Source organism: Pelophylax lessonae (genome assembly GCF_965119305.1).
Source record: "Pelophylax lessonae genome assembly, chromosome: 13".
Lineage (NCBI taxonomy): Eukaryota > Metazoa > Chordata > Amphibia > Anura > Ranidae > Pelophylax > Pelophylax lessonae.
In genome coordinates, this window is record NC_138780.1 from 60,798,080 (window position 1) to 60,815,835 (window position 17,756).

Sequence of the window (17,756 nt, forward strand, 5' to 3'; positions counted from 1 at the left end):
AGACCCGGTATTCTATCAGAAAACCCTACCCCATCAGATTTCCCTCCCTACATCATTTCTGGTGCGTGTTCGTCATGCACCAGCTGTAGCCGCGTCACACGTCCTACTGCGCATGCGCAGAACAGGTAGGGAATTTTGATAACATCGTAAGGGGTGAGGCAAAAGTTCTACTGCGCATGCGCACCAACGGATGGGGAAGCGGCATTTCTTATAACATAGATCTGATCTCCATGGCACACACTGCGCCGAGCCGACAATGGGACAATCATATTCCCTACCCACACACGCACGCCCACTGTCTCATTGTTGGGTCGGCGCAGTGAGGGGCATGGAGATTGGATGGATGTTTGTTATAAGAGATCCCGCTGCCCGACCCGTTGGTGCGCATGCACACTAGGACTTTTGCCTGACCCCTTACCACGTTATCAAAATTCCCTACCTATTCTGCGCATGCCCAATAGGATGTGTGACAAGCTGCTGCATGAGGAATCCACAGCTGATCTCAACCGGAAATGACGTAGGTAGGGAAATCTGACAGGGTAGGGAAATCTGATAGCCAGACTCAGACTCCGAGACATCAGATGAGGCAGGGGTAGGCGGAGATACGTCTCAGCACACCTACCACTTCTCACCCGGGCCCAAATGCTTCCCAAACTGCCGAAAAGGCATTGACGGACAATGGAGATCCGGGAGGCCCTGCGGCTTCTGTGAGGTGGGGGTCAGGTGGGAACAAATGGCCTTCAGGGTCCATACTGAACCTGAGGAACCCGCCAGCAACTTTTTTTTTTTTAAAGTGGCCCCAAAGCGCTACTGTGCCCTCGGAGGTCAGGCGCGCGATAACAAACCCGCACAGAGAGGGAGAGACCACCCTCATGACACACTGTGTCCTCCAGGCATGCCTACCAGCCTCCACAGCAAAAAATATACCGCAAAATGGCCGAAAACGGGTGCACCACGATGGCCGCTCCCATAGAAGCAGACAGAGGCTACAACAAAGTGGCGGCCCCGTGAATGGCGATAATCGGGGTCCACAGGGGGACCCCCCAAACGTCCATCCACACCAGAAACCCCACCAAGGGCCCCCCCCAGCAGGATCGGTCTAGTTCCCTGGACAGCGCACTCCCCCGGCCCCCCCATGCGGCCGGCACACTAGACCCCTGCCTCAGGTAAGCCCAAACAGTCCCCCACGTGGGAGGGGGGGTAGGGGGGGTGAGGGAGAGGAGGGTGGTCACAACAGGATAGAAGGAACCCTGGAGTGTGAGGGTCCGACCATCCCAAAGAGAAGGGCCACGTCCAACCCAAAATCCGCCAGAGAAGGGGGGGGCGTTTACTCACCATACTGGGAACACAGGCAGGCGCCATCTCATGACAGGATCCCACGCCACCGGAGTAGGGGGGCTGTCAGCCAAATGGGAACGCTGCGACATCAGCCTAGACCCTGTCATGTGCATCCTGGCGAGACATATAACTCGCGGGGGCCAGTCCCCGTCCAGCGGGACCATGTCACGGCCAACCCAGCGCGGAGCTAAGGCCTGCACGCACTCGATGGCCAGACTGGGGTGACCACTGGATATGGGAGTCCAGTCTGTCACCCAGCCCAGCATAATTGCTAGAAGATCTCACAGGAAAAACGATCAGGAGGAAAAAAAAAAAAGACTAGCTAAAAAAAAATTCTACATAAAAAAATGACTTATGCCAGGACCAGAGATCCCAGCAAGGAACTAAGTCCTTACTCCTGACTAGGCAGATAAAAACAGGCATCCTATGCAGGAAGAGAGAGGGTGTACCCTCCGGGACTGCCCATAGGCGTAGCCAGAACTTTTTTCTGCCTAGTGTCCTACTCCTGTAGGGGGGCAGTATTACCCTACTGATATGAATCAGAGAGAACTGCGTCCGTCAATGAACGATAGAGAAAAACGGTAAGGATGTGGAATTCTCTTCCCCAATTAGTGGTATCAGCAGGGAGCATCGATAGTTTAAAAAAACTTTTAGATGGGCACCTTAAAGACCTTAGGGTGAGATGGATGGACTGATGTCTTTTTTCTGGTTCAATATTTTTATTGGGTTTTAAAAAACAAATAATAACAGACATTCAGTAGTATAAGATAATGCCAGTACAAGATCACAATACATACAAAACCGTAAAACAATGCAGTAACAAGTAGCCTAGGCATGGAGACAAGAAGACCTGTTGTGGAAGGTTCTAAGGCCGGGTCCACTTAGAACAGGATAGCAAGCCCCCTAACTAGTCTTTCAAATTGGCTAAAGGGACTTGACTGGTAGGAAATGGAGTGGAGAGGCCTATTCAGTAACATGCACCAACCTCTTCTTCAGGAGTTTGCCCTACTCATGGAGTCACCGGTATTGTGATACAGCTAGGTTCCAAACGCAAACTAGAGTATTTACTGAACATTGGGGAGGGGAAGGGGGAACGCACGGTAAGTCCAGAGACGATCAGATAGACGGATAAAGTTAAAATGTACCATGTCAAGGTCAAAAGGTGTACCTGTACACCCTAACAGGATTTCATGGACTCTGATGTATGGTTCGAGAAAGCCAGGGGGTCCACGCAGAAAGATATTTGTTGTAGTTTCTGTTTAATATGCGTGTATTCGTTCCATAGTGCATATGTGATTCATGTCGGATATCACGTCGGTGACATTGGGGGTTTGTAGTTGTTTCCAGTTCCTAGTTATTTTCAATTTGGCTGACAATAGGATGTGAACGGTGAGTGGTCTAATGGGAAGAGGAATGTATTCCATATTCAAGTGTAAGAGGGCAAGGGCCAGGTTGGGAGTAAGTGGTGACTGGGTGAAAGTCGAAATCAGCTTAAAGACCTGGTTCCAATAGGAGACAATGGACAGGCAATACCATATAATATGTATTCGTGACCCCAGTTCTCCATATTGTCTCCAGCACATAGTGGACGATGCGGGATACATTTTGGAAAGTCTATATGGGGTAAGATACCATCTATGTAGAACTTTGTGGTATAGCTGCCAGTGATCAGAACACAGAGTCACTTTGTATGTGTAGTTGATAGCTTTCCGCCAGGATTTAAGAGGGAATGTGACGCCTATATCCCTTTCCCACTTCGTGATGGTAGGTGTCTTTTGAAAATCATATACGCCGCTTGTTATTTTGTAAAAGAGAGAAATGCCCTTAGTACACGTGTATTCATTTTGATAGTATTGAAATACTGTTTTTTTCCCCTGACCATAGGAATGAGGTGAGTAGTGTTTGAGCTTTGGAGAAAAAGGAGTGCAGGATAGGGATAGTGCGGAAGAGACAGAGGATTTTGGGGAGGGTCATTATCTTGAAAGCAGGCATTTTGCCAATCACTGATAAATCCGTGACTGTCAAGCCAGCCAGTTCCTTGGGGAGATTATCCAGGAAAGTTTTATAATTCAGGGAATATATTTTGTTGGATAGAGGGGGTATGAGGATACCTAGATATTTAATATATTCGTATGCCCATATCCATATGTAGGCCACAGAGGCCTTGATGTTATGTTTTATGTGTGGAGTGATATTGAGTGCCAATATTTGGGATTTTGTGTCATTCACTTTATAATAGGAGACCTGCCCGAACGCATTTAGGAGAGTTTTAACTGCCAGTATGGATTTGTGTGGGTGCGACATGGTGATCAAGACATTGTCCACGAATAGACTGATTTTTTTCTACGGACCTACTTGGATGTCAGAGACCTGAGGGGAGATTCTGACAGAGTGCGCTAGGGGCTTCATCACCAAGGCAAATATAAGTGGCGATAATGGGCATCCTTGCCTGGTGACATTAGTGATGTCGAACAAGGATGAAAGGGTCCCAGAGTCATATATCCTCGCTGATGCCTGCGTATAAAGCGCCATAATCCCGGATAATATGGGACCCTGGAACCCAAATTTTTGCAGCACCGCTCAAAGGAACCCCCAGTGCACTCGGTCAAAAGCTTTTTCCTGCATCCAATGTGAGGAATAATTCTAGAGTTTTGTGTAGTTCTATGTGCCTAAGTAGGTGAAGCACGCGGTGAGTGGCATCTGGTGCTTGGCAGCCTTTTACAAATCCCACTTGGTCTGAGTGAATTAGAGATGGCAGGAGGTCCAGTAGTCTTTGGGCCAGGGCTTTTGCAAAAGTTGGTATATAATTACTCGGTTTGAATGGATCTTTGTCAGGTTTGGGCAGTGTTTTAAATTACCGCTTGGAGCATCTCTTTTGGGAATTGGGCACCCGCTAGGACTGCATTAAAAATTGGTGTGAGATAGGGTATAAGGATGTTGTTAAATATTTTATAATAATCATTAGTGAAGCCGTCAATTCCCAGAGCTTAAGCGCAGGCTAATCCCTTAATTACTTCGTCGTTTGAGAAGGGTCGGGATAGATGTAGTTGTTCAGGGGTCAGGGATGGTAAAGAGAGATTGTGTAAGAAGTCATTAATTTGGGTAGCCTAGGGTTGTGCTGTATTGTCGTCCTTGTTAGGTTAGGTTGTTAGGTTTGGGTCACCACAGAGAGATCGGTTATCTGCATTTCACATAGGATTTCTGACAAGGTGTGGACTCATCCACCCTATGTGCTCCTCGTGAACACAATGTGCATATGGCCATTGGGGATTTGAGTGAACCGCCGGTACTAACATTAATACCCTGACAATGTGTGGAGGGACTTGTATTCTCTCAAGTCCATATACTTGTTGCACATTCAAACTACAGAGCTGCACAGTCAGACTGCATGAATATAAGGTATCCTTTTGCCATACAAACAGCCACCTTTGCAGTATACCTTCTGTGAGGAGACAACTAAAAGGACGCTTTTTGCTCCATACTCCCTCTAGGGATACACAGGTGGTGAATGCACGGTTATGTGTATATAAACTTCCCTGAAGAAGGAATTAGATGAACAAAAATTCCGAAACATGTTGGAGGATACACTCCCCTGCTTCATGAACCCCTAATGTATTATCCCTATCAGGATATGTACATGGAATGTTATTTTAAAGTCTAAATATGTTATTTTTTGTATTTTGTTGAATTTTAATATAAATCAATAAATGTTGAAATTTTATATATTCTTTTCTATACCTTTCATTACTACACTTACCATCTCCAGCCCTTCCACTCAAATTCCCCAGGGACACCTATAGTTGTTTCTTTCATGAATTCGCAACGGGGGTGAACAAAGGGCTGAAAAATGGGCACTTTTAGAGTCCGCCGAACGGGTCGGGGAGTAGGCACAGGAGCGGAGGTGTCAGCAGAGTGAGGCCCTCCGGCAGAAGTGAACTAGGAAGTGGAGTGATGGTTGCAACCACATCCCGGGTTGCCTTAGGTCCATTCCATTTTGAGCTTGGATGGTGCTGTCTTGTTAGGAATAGAGGTGTCAGGAGGTATAATGTTCCATTCCTTGAGGAGCCTTTGGATGCCTTTGTCAAAGGAGTGGACAACATGCTTTCTGCCCTGATGAGTTATCAGCTTGGTAGGTCTGCCCCATTAGAAAGTGATTTTTATGATTATGCAGCGCTTTTGTCAAAGTGAGAAATTGGCGCCTGGAGTAGCCGCTGAGAGGTCAGCATATAGCGCCACACCGTGGAATTTTTTCACATAGTGTCGGGATTGCTACGTGCTGCTGTCATAGCCTTATCTTTGGCGGTGAAAAAGTGTATGTGGGCCAAAACGTCCCTGGGGATAGAATCGGCTAAGTATGATGGTTTCTGAATTCTATGTGCTCTATCAATGAGGAGCTCCATAGTGGTCGCTGAGGGGAGTAGTTCCGCCAACAATTGGGTTAAATACTCATGTACCATGTGCTGAGTGACCGTTTCCAGGATGCCTCAAAAATTGATGTTGTTGTGGCGCGAGCGGTCTTCAAGATACGCTAATTTGGCCGATATACGCTGCAATTCCTGGTCGTGGTCAGAGATGGTGTTTACAACATAATTATGGGCATGGCAAAAGTCACTTATCTTATTTTCAGCATTGGAGACTCTGACTGAGAGATCTTGTACAGCTGCAGTTACAGAGAGCAGCATAGCAGACATGTCAGAATGCATAGAAGCTTTCAGGGAGAGGAGCATATCTTTCAGCTCAGACTGTGGCAGGTTGGGAGGAGGAGGGAAAGTCCTCTAATGGCCGCACAGTGCTACTCATGCTGGGCAGGGTAAATGAAGGCTGTGTTTCATTAAGTGACTGGTCAGGTCTGGCTTTCTTCTGCTTGGATGGACTACATGTTGTGGGTGATTCTGGAGGAGATGACTCAACGATAATCTGCCCAGGTAGGCCACTGACTGACAGGGAGAGTGCCGCTGTGTGACTTCCTCTCATTGAAGGGAAAGCTCTGTCCACTGTGTGAGGAGAGAGGGAGCCGCCGCCATCTTGTGACAGCCTGTCTCCCGCTGGTGGGTAGAAGTCGGTCAGTTTCTGGGGGCCAGAGCGTGCGTTCCGCCGTTTAGACGTCTTCTCCTAGTGCTGGGACAGGACACCGCACAAATAAGGTATGTGGATGGGCACTCCTGTCTTCAAATTTCGCCGCTTTCAGAGCCTCTGCACGGGAGCTATCTCACTCTGCCTCCATTCAGTTCCGTGGCTGGCCACACCCCCCCGATGTCTTTTTTCAACCCCACTAACTGTAACTATAAACTCACGCACCAAATCTTTCAGTTTAGCTGCCACTGGTGAATACTTTAACATCAACACAATGCAATTGTGGAACTTGCCATGTAATATATCTGATTTGTTGTAATTTACAAGAGGAGATGACTTTTAGGAAGAGAAGCATGGTGGATATTCAAATTGAGAACGAGGGTCCCCAAGTGACTTATCCTGATATTGGCCCTGGATGTGGATTAATGCTTTATTCCACCAGTATTGTATTTCAAGTCTCCTGTGAGTACCCACTGTAACGGACCGTTACAGCAGACAGGGGGTTAAAATCCGTTTAGGCGATATGCCCCTTTCTGAGAGACAGGCACAGCTACTTGCAGGACATCAAACTCCGGAACTGGATACAAAATAGCACTCCAACCTGGAACCTCACGAATAGCTGCTAGCAGACGAACAGGAAAAGCTCCCAAGCGGCTTACACTCCTGGCAGTCAGTCCCTATCAGCATACAGTGAATCCCCCCAAGAACGAGACAAGGCTCCGTGTGAGGTTCAAGCAGTGGTCTGACTTAGAACTGTTTATTAAATCCACACAAACACTTTATATACACTATCAGGTAATGTGAGTCTCATTGCATTAGCATATGCAGATAGATTTGTAAACAGGCACAAAATAACACTAAACTAATTATCTAGCCACCTGGCCAGAACAATGCAAGGTCATTAGCATGTAAGAATGGAACAGGAATACTGAGCACACCCGACAATAGGTGAATGCAAAGCCACCTCGGCCCTCAGCATACTTCAAATGCAAACATAACCAAAAATCATAGAAATCCCTCCAGGGGTTAAAAAGTTAGACGAAGTCCTTTTCTGACCGACCGCAGGCACATTTTCATGCCCAAATACAGTCTTATGCTTTAAAATATATAAAGTTACTTTTTATACATTAAACATAGACATGTTACATATCCCCAGATAGCTCAGGTCTGAGTGCACATTATTAGGTGAATGGCACTCAGACCCCACGAATACAGTTTAATCGCCATGGAGCCAAAGTCTTTTAAAGTCTGGTCCATAGTCCAAAGGCAGCAGGCGGGCAACCAGGCTCCTCCAATGCAATGGGGCGAGATTGGTCTCGTCACACCCACTACTATGTTTCTATTGGCAACTGAATTTGTGTGTACAAGCTCTCGAGTCTGCCAAGAAAAAGGGAAGGATGGGCTCACTAGCCATCATTCCAAGCCATGTTTTCACCAAACTAGAATGATAGGTGACTGATTAAAAGAGTGATGCCACCGAGGATGGGAAGAGGTGTGCATTTGTGAGCTCCAGTTAGTAGCAGTTTTGAGCCAGGAATAATTTTGGAGTAAATAGAGGATATAAATAAATACTGTATGTACTTTATATTAGGTTTATAAGAAAATAACCACATAAAGATAGCTTTACTTACCTAACATTCATTTTAGTCACTGAGAGAGAAAACGGTTTTAGTGCAGATTTTTTAGCCAGGATGCTTCTGCTGGCAGTGCTGAAATGTGCTGACCGCCTCCGACATGTTGGTGTTTGAGCAAGAGAGCCGAGTCCCTTCAATGGCGCAGGACTTAATATGAAGTATTTGCTCTTTAACAGTTTCTAAATAGAGGGAAATTATTTTAGCAAAATTGAAGTGGAACATACACCTAGACTTCAGATCAATTTTCAAGCCATTGCAAGCAAAAGTGGGATATTTATCCTTCCAAAGTTTATGTAATATTGCTGAACTAAGCCCAGCTACTAAAACGTGCCCAGTTAGGTCTACAAAAGAGACAAACTACACCAGTTCAAAAATATATTCCTAAGCACAAGTAATTAAGGGGGGCCATTTGCTTTAGATATACAGTATCTCACAAAAGGGAGTACATCTGACATTTTTGTAAATATAATTTTTGTAAGAACACCTTAAAATTATTTTCTCTGAGTCTTCTGACAGACGCAGCTCTCCATAGTTTCCTCACCAATGGGTAATGCGCCACATACAGGAGTAGACCAGGCAGTGAAACTTTTCTGAAACTTTTCACCTGACACACCTATAGGGCCTGTCCTTCACCAGACACACCGTGCTCACTAATCAGTTTCGTAGCAAGCAGTGAAGGAAAACACAACCAATCCCAAAATAGAGGGGCGGGAGTTGCGTCTGTCAGAGGACTCAGAGAAAAGTTTCACTGTAAGTTCTTACAAATATTCTATTTTCTCTTATGTCCTCTGACAGACTCAGCTCTCCATAGTTTCCTCACCAATGGGATTTCCCATAGCAGTGTAGGCATGAGGGGTGGGAAGAACGCAACCTACAACCGTTAATGTTTCATCAAGGCTAGAAAAAAACGTAGCCAACAGGTCAACAGAAAGCTCAACCCCAACAGGAGTTTACCCCGAAAAGAAATTCACCCCTAAAAGAAAACAGTAAATCTCTTCAGCAAACAGCAGCCTGAAAAACCTTGTGGCCAAAAGGAAACATCCGAGGATGCCAGCAAATCAATCTTGTAGCATTTTGTAGAAGTGCTTACGGATGACCAGGTTGCCGCCTTACACACCTGAGCCACCGAAGCCTGATGGTGAAAAGCCCAAGAGGCACTCAGTGCTATAGTAGAATACGCCCTCACAGGGAAAGGCGGAACCTAACCTTCAATGAATAGGCCTGAACAATAGTCTGCAAGAAAGGAGAGAGCGGCGCCAGCTTAGTATAGTACAAGTTTATTTAACACTGTTAAAATTGGTGACTCACTGTCCGAGGTTGGGTGAGACCGGTACACAAAGACAGTTAGGGTCATCCATCTTCCTCTTCCAGGATAGTGGTCATAGGAGAAGGTGGTGAGGTTCCAGAGGTATAGCCGAGCCGCTGTGGGGCTGCTAGTTGTCACTGGCCGCGGCGGAGCATGCACAACAGGGCTCTGGCTGCCGACTTCTGATCCCTGATGACATCACTTCCTGGCAGGAGAAAAATAGGGGTTGCACGCGTATTTTTCTCCTGCCAGGAAGTGATGTCATCAGGGATCAGAAGTCGGCAGCCGGAGCCCTGTTGTGCATGTTCCGCCGCGGCCAGTGACAACTAGCAGCCCCACAGCGGCTCGGCTATACCTCTGGAACCTCACCACCTTCTCCTATGACCACTATCCTGGAAGAGGAAGATGGATGACCCTAACAGTCTTTGTGTACCGGTCTCACCCAACCTCGGACAGTGAGTCACCAATTTTAACAGTGTTAAATAAACTTGTACTATACTAAGCTGGCGCCGCTCTCTCCTTTCTTGCATCTCTCAGGGCTTCTCCACGCTTCAGCCGGCTGCCGCGGACTATAGCTTCCCTACAGTACCAAACTTTGTTCCCCCCCCCACGCAGCCCCATAACCCCCCCCCTCCCATCCACCCACATTCCTTGTACCACCTTGGGATATTAGAAGAGCGCCATGACACCCCCCACTTTCATGTCTGAACAATAGTCTGTCTGATCCACTTTGATATGGTTGCAGCAGACGCAGCCGAACCCTTACGAGATCCCTCAGGAAGAACAAACCGGGAATCAGACGTCCAAAAGGAGTCCGTGGCCGACAGGAAAACCCTGATAGCCTTAACCACATCCAGCGAATGCAAGGCAAATTCTTTAGGATGCTTGGGCTTCGCACAGAGCGAAGGCAAAACAATGTCTTCACTGAGGTGGAAAGCTGATACCACCTAATGGGAGAAAAGATTGGTTAGGTCGCAGAACAACCTTATCCCTATCAACGACCAGATAAGGCGAACAGCAAGACAGAGCTACCAACTCAGACACCCTGTGAGCAGAGGTGATAGCCACCAGAAAGGCAACTTTCTGAGATAACAAAGGCATAGAGATGTCTGATATTTTCAAAGGTACAGTGCCTTGCGAAAGTATTCGGCTCCCTTGAACTTTGCGACCTTTTGCCACATTTCAGGCTTCAAACATACAGATATAAAACTGTAATTTTTTGTGAAGAATCAACAAGTGGGACACAATCATGAAGTGGAATGAAATTTATTGGATATTTCAAACTTTTTTAACAAATAAAAAACTAAAAAACTGGGCGTGCAAAATTATTCAGCCCCCTTAAGTTAATACTTTGTAGTGCCACCTTTTGCTGCGATTACAGCTGTAAGTCGCTTGGGGTATGTCTCTATCAGTTTTGCACATCGAGAGACTGAAATTTTTGCCCATTCCTCCTTGCAAAATAGCTCAAGCTCAGTGAGGTTGGATGGAGAGCGTTTGTGAAAAGCAGTTTTCAATTCTTTCCACAGATTCTCAATTGGATTCAGGTCTGGACTTTGACTTGGCCATTCTAACACCCGGATAGGTTTATTTGTGAACCATTCCATTGTAGATTTTGCTTTATGTTTTGGATCATTGTCTTGTTGGAAGACAAATCTCCATCCCAGTCTCAGGTCTTTTGCAGACTCCATCAGGTTTTCTTCCAGAATGGTCCTGTATTTGGCTCCATCCATCTTCCCATCAATTTTAACCATCTTCCCTGTCCCTGCTGAAGAAAAGCAGGCCCAAACCATGATGCTGCCACCACCATGTTTGACAGTGGGGATTGTGTGTTCAGGGTGATGAGCTGTGTTGCTTTTACGCCAAACATAACGTTTTGCATTGTTGTCAAAAAGTTCGATTTTGGTTTCATCTGACCAGAGCACCGTCATCCACATATTTGGTGTGTCTCCCAGGTGGCTTGTGGCAAACTTTAAACGACACTTTTTATGGATATCTTTAAGAAATGGCTTTCTTCTTGCCACTCTTCCATAAAGGCCAGATTTGTGCAGTATACGACTGATTGTTGTCCTATGGACAGAGTCTCCCACCTCAGCTGTAGATCTCTGCACTTCATGCAGAGTGATCATGGGCCTCTTGGCTGCATCTCTGATCAGTCTTCTCCTTATATGAGCTGAAAAATTAGAGGGACGGCCAGGTCTTCGTTGATTTGCAGTGGTCTGATACTCCTTGCATTTCAATATTATCGCTTGCACAGTGCTCCTTGGGATGTTTAAAGCTTGGGAAATCTTTTTGTATCCAAATCCGGCTTTAAACTTCTCCACAACAGTATCTCGGACCTGCCTGGTGTGTTCCTTGTTCATGATGCCCTCTGCGCTTTAAAACGGACCTCTGAGACTATCACAGTGCAGGTGCATTTATACGGAGACTTGATTACACACAGGTGGATTCTATTTATTATCATTAGTCATTTAGGTCAACATTGGATCATTCAGAGATCCTCACTGAACTTCTGGAGAGAATTTGCTGCACTGAAAGTAAAGGGGCTGAATAATTTTGCACACCCAATTTTTCAGTTTTTTATTTGTTAACAAAGTTTGAAATATCCAATAAATTTCATTCCACTTCATGATTGTGTCCCACTTGTTGTTGATTCTTCACAAAAAATTACAGTTTTATATCTTTATGTTTGAAGCCTAAAATGTGTCAAAAGGTCGCAAAGTTCAAGGGGGCCGAATACTTTCGCAAGGCACTGTAGGTCATTGCAGAACGGACAAAACCTGACCTTTAATCGTGCCCAAGGCCAAATGTTGCTCCACTCCTCTCTGCAAGAAGGTGAACACCCTCGCCACCGAAAAAGAGCGAGAGTGCAACCCTTGCAACTCACACCAAGCAATATAAATCTTCCAAGTACGATGATAAATTAAATTTTCCTGGAAGTAGTTTTCCTAGCTCTCTGCAAGGTAGGAATCACAGAATCAGAAAGACCTCTGTACCCCAACACCTGGCCTTCAACAGCCATGCCGTTAAAACCAGCGACCGTAAAGCAGGATGGAAGATCGGCCCTTGAGACAGCAGATCTTCTCTCAGAGGCAGCCGCTAGGGAGGTTCGACGACCATCTTTACTAGGTCCGCGTACCAAGCCTGGCGAGGCCATTCTGGGGCCACCAGAACCACCTGTACCAACTCCGCTGACAAGCTGCAGAGGAACCTGGACAACAGTTGTGTGACGGTATGCAGCGTCACAGAGTGAAAAAACTATGTGACCGATAAATTGATGCTTTGGACTGCTTCAGTTGGTCAGACTTGTAACAGATGCATGTCATCAGCTCAAACACCTGTCCTCCACGCATTGTAAATTATGCTGAATTGCTCACCTATCGTTTACGGTGGGTTCTCAGTAATTACACTATGATATGTGTATTTGTATCTTGTTTTAGCTTTGGTGCCGGCAGTCGGTGTTTCCAGGCTGGCTTAAGTGTAATGAGTTAATTAGCATGTTAATTGGGATTAGCCATGAGTCAGCTGTACCTCGTTATCTATTCATGTAGTGACTGACATACTTCTCAAGTGTATAAAAGTCTGTTTCTTTTTCAATAAAGGAGTTTGTTGTTTCCAGTATACAAACTAAGTGTCAGGCTAGCTTTGTATGACAGCGGCTGGGATTTGAGATCTATATTATTGACTATGAGGAAGCCATATACTGACGGAAGAAGACAAGTACAGTGTGGGACTGAGGTTCCGTCACATTGGTGGCAAGCGGTGGGATGCTTCCTGCAGTCTGGAACATCCAAACCTCCACCGGGATCCAAGGTCCAGGGAGCAGAAGAGGAGAGGTACAGATATCAGCCGCCATGGAAGAGGAATTCGGAAGGAGGTTGCGAGAGATGCAGATACAGCACAGGGGACCAGTGTCAGAGAAGGTCCTGCTGGAATGGCATGATTCAATCAGCTTGTAACTCTGGGAGGAAGAGCTAGCCCATGAGCAGCGACACCAGAGAAAAATCTTCCCCTCCTTCCAGGAAAGGTACTGGTCGCAGTACGAAGTGCGAATGGTGTTTTTGGGGAGACAACCGCATAAGGAATGGAAAGGTGAGTTAAGCAGGCTGGTCCAAGCGGAGATGCGGTTGGATGAGAGCTATAGAGCCCTCCGCTGGTATGTAACCCAAGTGTGCCCATGGACAGCACATGACAGCCCAATGGAAGGCTTTTGCTAGAGCGGCCTGGGGCTGTTATTAGAGAGGCTGTCTGAGGACCCCGAATTTGGGAGCGATTTGGAGTGGCGTTTGGAGGAAATCTTGGAATACAGAGAACAGATGCTGAATATGTCTTGGAAGTGCACTGGGCACTGGAAGAGTTGGAATTTCTAGCCAATCAGGAATGGGAGCTGGAGATGACCTACAGAAGGCTGCTAGACTCTGCTCAGCGCCGGGCCTGGGCTCCCCTTGCCTGGGAATATCCAGAAGTACCGGCTGACAGTCCAGAAATCCTGACTGAAGAATTGTCAATGTGACAAAGTAATAGTGTGCTTTGCTCATCTACACCCACGGTTTTGGATGCGGAGATCTTATGGCGGATGCAGCAAGTGCTGACTCACCTTGATGAACCTGTTTCTGCACAGGACGAGCTTGGATGGAGGAATGCATTTGTTCAGCCGCCGGCTAAAGGTATGGGAGAAGAGGAAGCCATCTTCATTCCCCAAACACAGATCACAGATTTAATTAACTTTCCATCAGGATGATATGGATGATAAATCACCCGCCAAAGTGTTGGCACTGGGCCCGAGTGCTACCGGCTTGTGCCCTGGACTTTCAGCAATTCCAGAGGCCCAGGGTGAGAAAGTGGTGATCAGCCCCCAGCAGCAGATCAGGATCCAGGGGGAGAAGAGAGAGGAGGTTGTCATCCTCCCTCCCCAACAGTTACCTGGAGCGGATTACGTGGAGTCCCCAGCAGAAGTGCTGGCAACAGAGCAGAGTGCAGCTGGCCTCTGCCCTCAATGTACAAAATATGGAGTTTCTGTGATAGTGGATGGGACTGCAGTCTCCACATCTATATCCCAGGGACGCTGGGCAGTCGGTCCAGGTCCACAACAACATGAGGGAGTGAACCCAGCCACCCTGTCTTCTCTCCCGGGAGAAGGGCCAGTCCAGGTTTATCCACAGCAGCGGGTATGTTCTACAAGAGAGGCAGAGGTTGGCTGGGTGAGTAATGCTCCCATTGGGACAATTTGCTTGGGATACTGTGTGGCTATAGACATTGGGGGGCTGGAACTACAGACTACCGTCAAAGTCAACCCATTCTGGGTCCCCTCCTTTGTTAGTCTCCTTCCAGGAGGGGAGAGATGTGACGGAAGTCACTTTAGTTGGGGGGCCCGTGGAACACAGCTTACCTTAGAGAGGTTGGGAAATAACTATCTTAACCCCTAGGCACTTCTTATATTTAAGTCACCCTGTGTCTATTAGGGACACAGGGTGACCAAGAAGCCCAGTCTGGCATGCCCAAACCAGACTTTCACAGACTAATTGGCTACGAGAGCTCCATGCGCCTTGCCAGGACAAAGTTACAAACTATGTGGAACTTTGACAAGGAAGCTGCCATGATGGATTGACTCTTTGGGACTTGTTACCTGACTAACTCAGCCACAGACCGATTGGAGGTCTGGTACCTGGTTCGTCTACCTTTGGGGGGGAAGATATGTGACGGTACGCACCGTCACTGAGAGTGGAAAAACTATGTGACAGATAAATTGATGGTTTGAACTGCTTCAGTTGGTCAGACTTGTAACAGATACATGTCATCAGCTCAAACACCTGTCTTCCACGCATTGTAATTTATGCTGATTTGCTCACCTACCGTTTATGGTGGGTTCTCAGTATTTACACTATGATATGTGTATTTGTATCTTGTTTTAGCTTTGGTGCCGACAGTCTGTTCTTCCAGGCTGGCTTAAGTGTAATGAGTTAATTAGCATGTTAATTGGGATTAGCCATGAGTCAGCTGTACCTCGTTATCTATTCATGTAGTGACTGACATACTTCCAAAGTGTATAAAAGTCTGTTTCTTTTTCAATAAAGGAGTTAGTTGTTTCCAGTATACAAACTAAGTGTCAGGCTAGCTTTGTATGACAGCGGCTGGGATTTGATATCTATGTTCATGACTGTAAGGAAGCCGTATACTGATGGAAGACCACAAGTACAGTGTGGGTCTGAGGTTCCCTCACAAGTTGTATTGGAGGAAAGGCATAAATCAGCCAGTATTGGCTCCAAGGTGCCACCGACACGTCTGTGGCGTCTGCCAGAGGATCCCGAGCCCTGGCCACAAACCTCTCCACCTTTTTGTTTAGGCGAGATGTAAACAGATCCACTTCCGGAGTTCCCCCACCGGGAACACAGGAGGCCGAACACCTCGGACGCAGGGACCATTCCCCCTGATCCAGTGACTGACGACTCAGGTAGTCCGCCTGCCAGTTCTCCACTCTTGGAATCTGAACAGCGGAGAGAGCTGGAACGTGCGCCTCGGCCCAGGTCAGAATCCCGGCCACCTCCGTGGCCGCTCAGGCACTCCTGGTGCCCCCTTGGTGATTGATGTAAGCCACAGCGTTGGCATTGTCTGACTGCACCCGAACCAGGAGACCATGGAGCCAGGATGTCCAATGGAGCAGGCAGAGTTTGATCGCCCTGAGCTCCAGAACATTGATCGGTAAGGATGTTTCCTCCGTCGACCACAGATCATGGGCACAAAGCGTGTCCAAAACCCCACCCCATCAGGCTGGCATCCGTGGTGACCACCGTCCACAACAGTGGCAGGAACGACTTGCCTTGGCACAGAGCAGGCAACGGAAACAACCATGACAGCTCCGCCCTCTTGTGACGACTTAGACATATCATCCTGTCCCAAGGCTGCGGATCCTTGTTCCATTTGGCAAGGATCTCCGCTTGTAGACGCCTAGTGTGAAACTGGGCAAACGGGACAGCCTCGAAGGCCGCCACCATCAGCCCTAGGGACCTCATGCAGGTCTGCAGGGAGGAGAGATTATTGTCCATAAGAAGCGCGGCCTCGCCCTGCAAAGTCTGAAGTTTTTCCTCTGGGAGAAAAACCTTTGCTTGAGCGGAGTCCAAGTCCATGCCCAGATAATGCAGACGTACTGACGGGGTCAATGCGGACTTCTGGAAGTTGATGGTCCACCCCAACTCCTGGAGCATCTGAACCGTGACGATCAGATCGCCTGACAGAGTGACACACAAGCTCCCCCTCTTGCACAGCAGAGCCAGCACCGAGGCCAAAATCTTGGTGAAGACCCTGGGAGCAGAAGCTAGACCAAAGAGTAATGCCACAAATTGAAAATGCTCCTTTGCCACAGCGAAACGGAGATACCGCTGATGACCCTTGTAAATAGGGATGTGCAGATACGCATCCTTCAAATCGATGGAGGCCAGAAAATCTCCTAGGTTTAAAGATGCCACCACCGACCGGATGGATCCCATCCGGAACCTCTGCACCCGCACAAAGCGGTTCAGTGCCTTGAGGTCCAGAATTGGATGCACCTTGCCCTCCTTCCTGGGCATCGTGAACAGATTTGAGTAAAAACCTCCACACCTGTCCCGCTGAGGAATCGGGACAATAACTCCCTGTGCAAGAAGATCTTGCACTACCCCCTTGAGATCCGTTAAACGATCCGGAGACAGACGGAGATTTGATGGAAAGAACCTGTCTGCTGGGCGAGACTGAAATTTGATCTCGTACCCTGTACGAATCAATTAGTGAACCCACTTGTCTTGAATCAGAGACGTCCAGGGTTCACGAAAGTAATGCAGACGTCCCCCCCCACCCCTGAACTAGGCGAGGGCGTCCCTTCATGCAAAGGAGGACTTGTCCGTTGCACCGGACTGCCCGGCCTTGGGCTTATCCGACCAGGCCTTCTTGTTTCCACCGGAGGCTCTGAAAGGTTTACCTTTTTCCCACGCCCCTAAGGCATGAAAAAGCCCACGATGAGCCTTGAAGGAAGGTCCCCGCTTACCGCGAGGTGCCTTACCTTTTGGGGATTGGGGGAGAAGAGTACTCTTACCCCCAGTGAGACCCTTGATTAGCTCATCCAGGGAGTCACCAAAAAGGCGTTCACCCAAAAAAGGAAGATCAGACATGGCCTTCTTAGAAGCCTGGTCCACCGACCAGCTCTTCAGCCACACCATGCGGTGAAAGGCAATTCCCACCGCTGATAATCTAGCAACCAGTTTGTCTCGTCCAGGGCCGCATCGCACAGATATACCATGGCCTGGCCTTCTGGTCCGTGAGCTCAATGAGAATTGGAGGAACCAACTCAGCCAGCAAGTTGCTCTTAAGCACCTTGATTCATTCCATAACAGTCTGGGAAACCAGGACGGAAGGCGAACACGGATTTGAGGAGCAAG

At 47.5% G+C, this 17,756-nt stretch overlaps 1 protein-coding gene across 1 annotated transcript in view; it reads right to left on the reverse strand.

Moving 5' to 3' along the window:
* NUSAP1 (nucleolar and spindle associated protein 1) overlaps window positions 1-17,756 on the reverse strand; it is a 588,385-nt gene that overhangs the window by 180,593 nt on the left and 390,036 nt on the right. Inside the window, exon 7 of the mRNA XM_082242852.1 lies at window positions 8,043-8,224. Within this exon, the coding sequence (XP_082098978.1) occupies window positions 8,043-8,224 (182 nt within the window). The remainder of the gene's footprint in view (window positions 1-8,042; window positions 8,225-17,756) is intronic.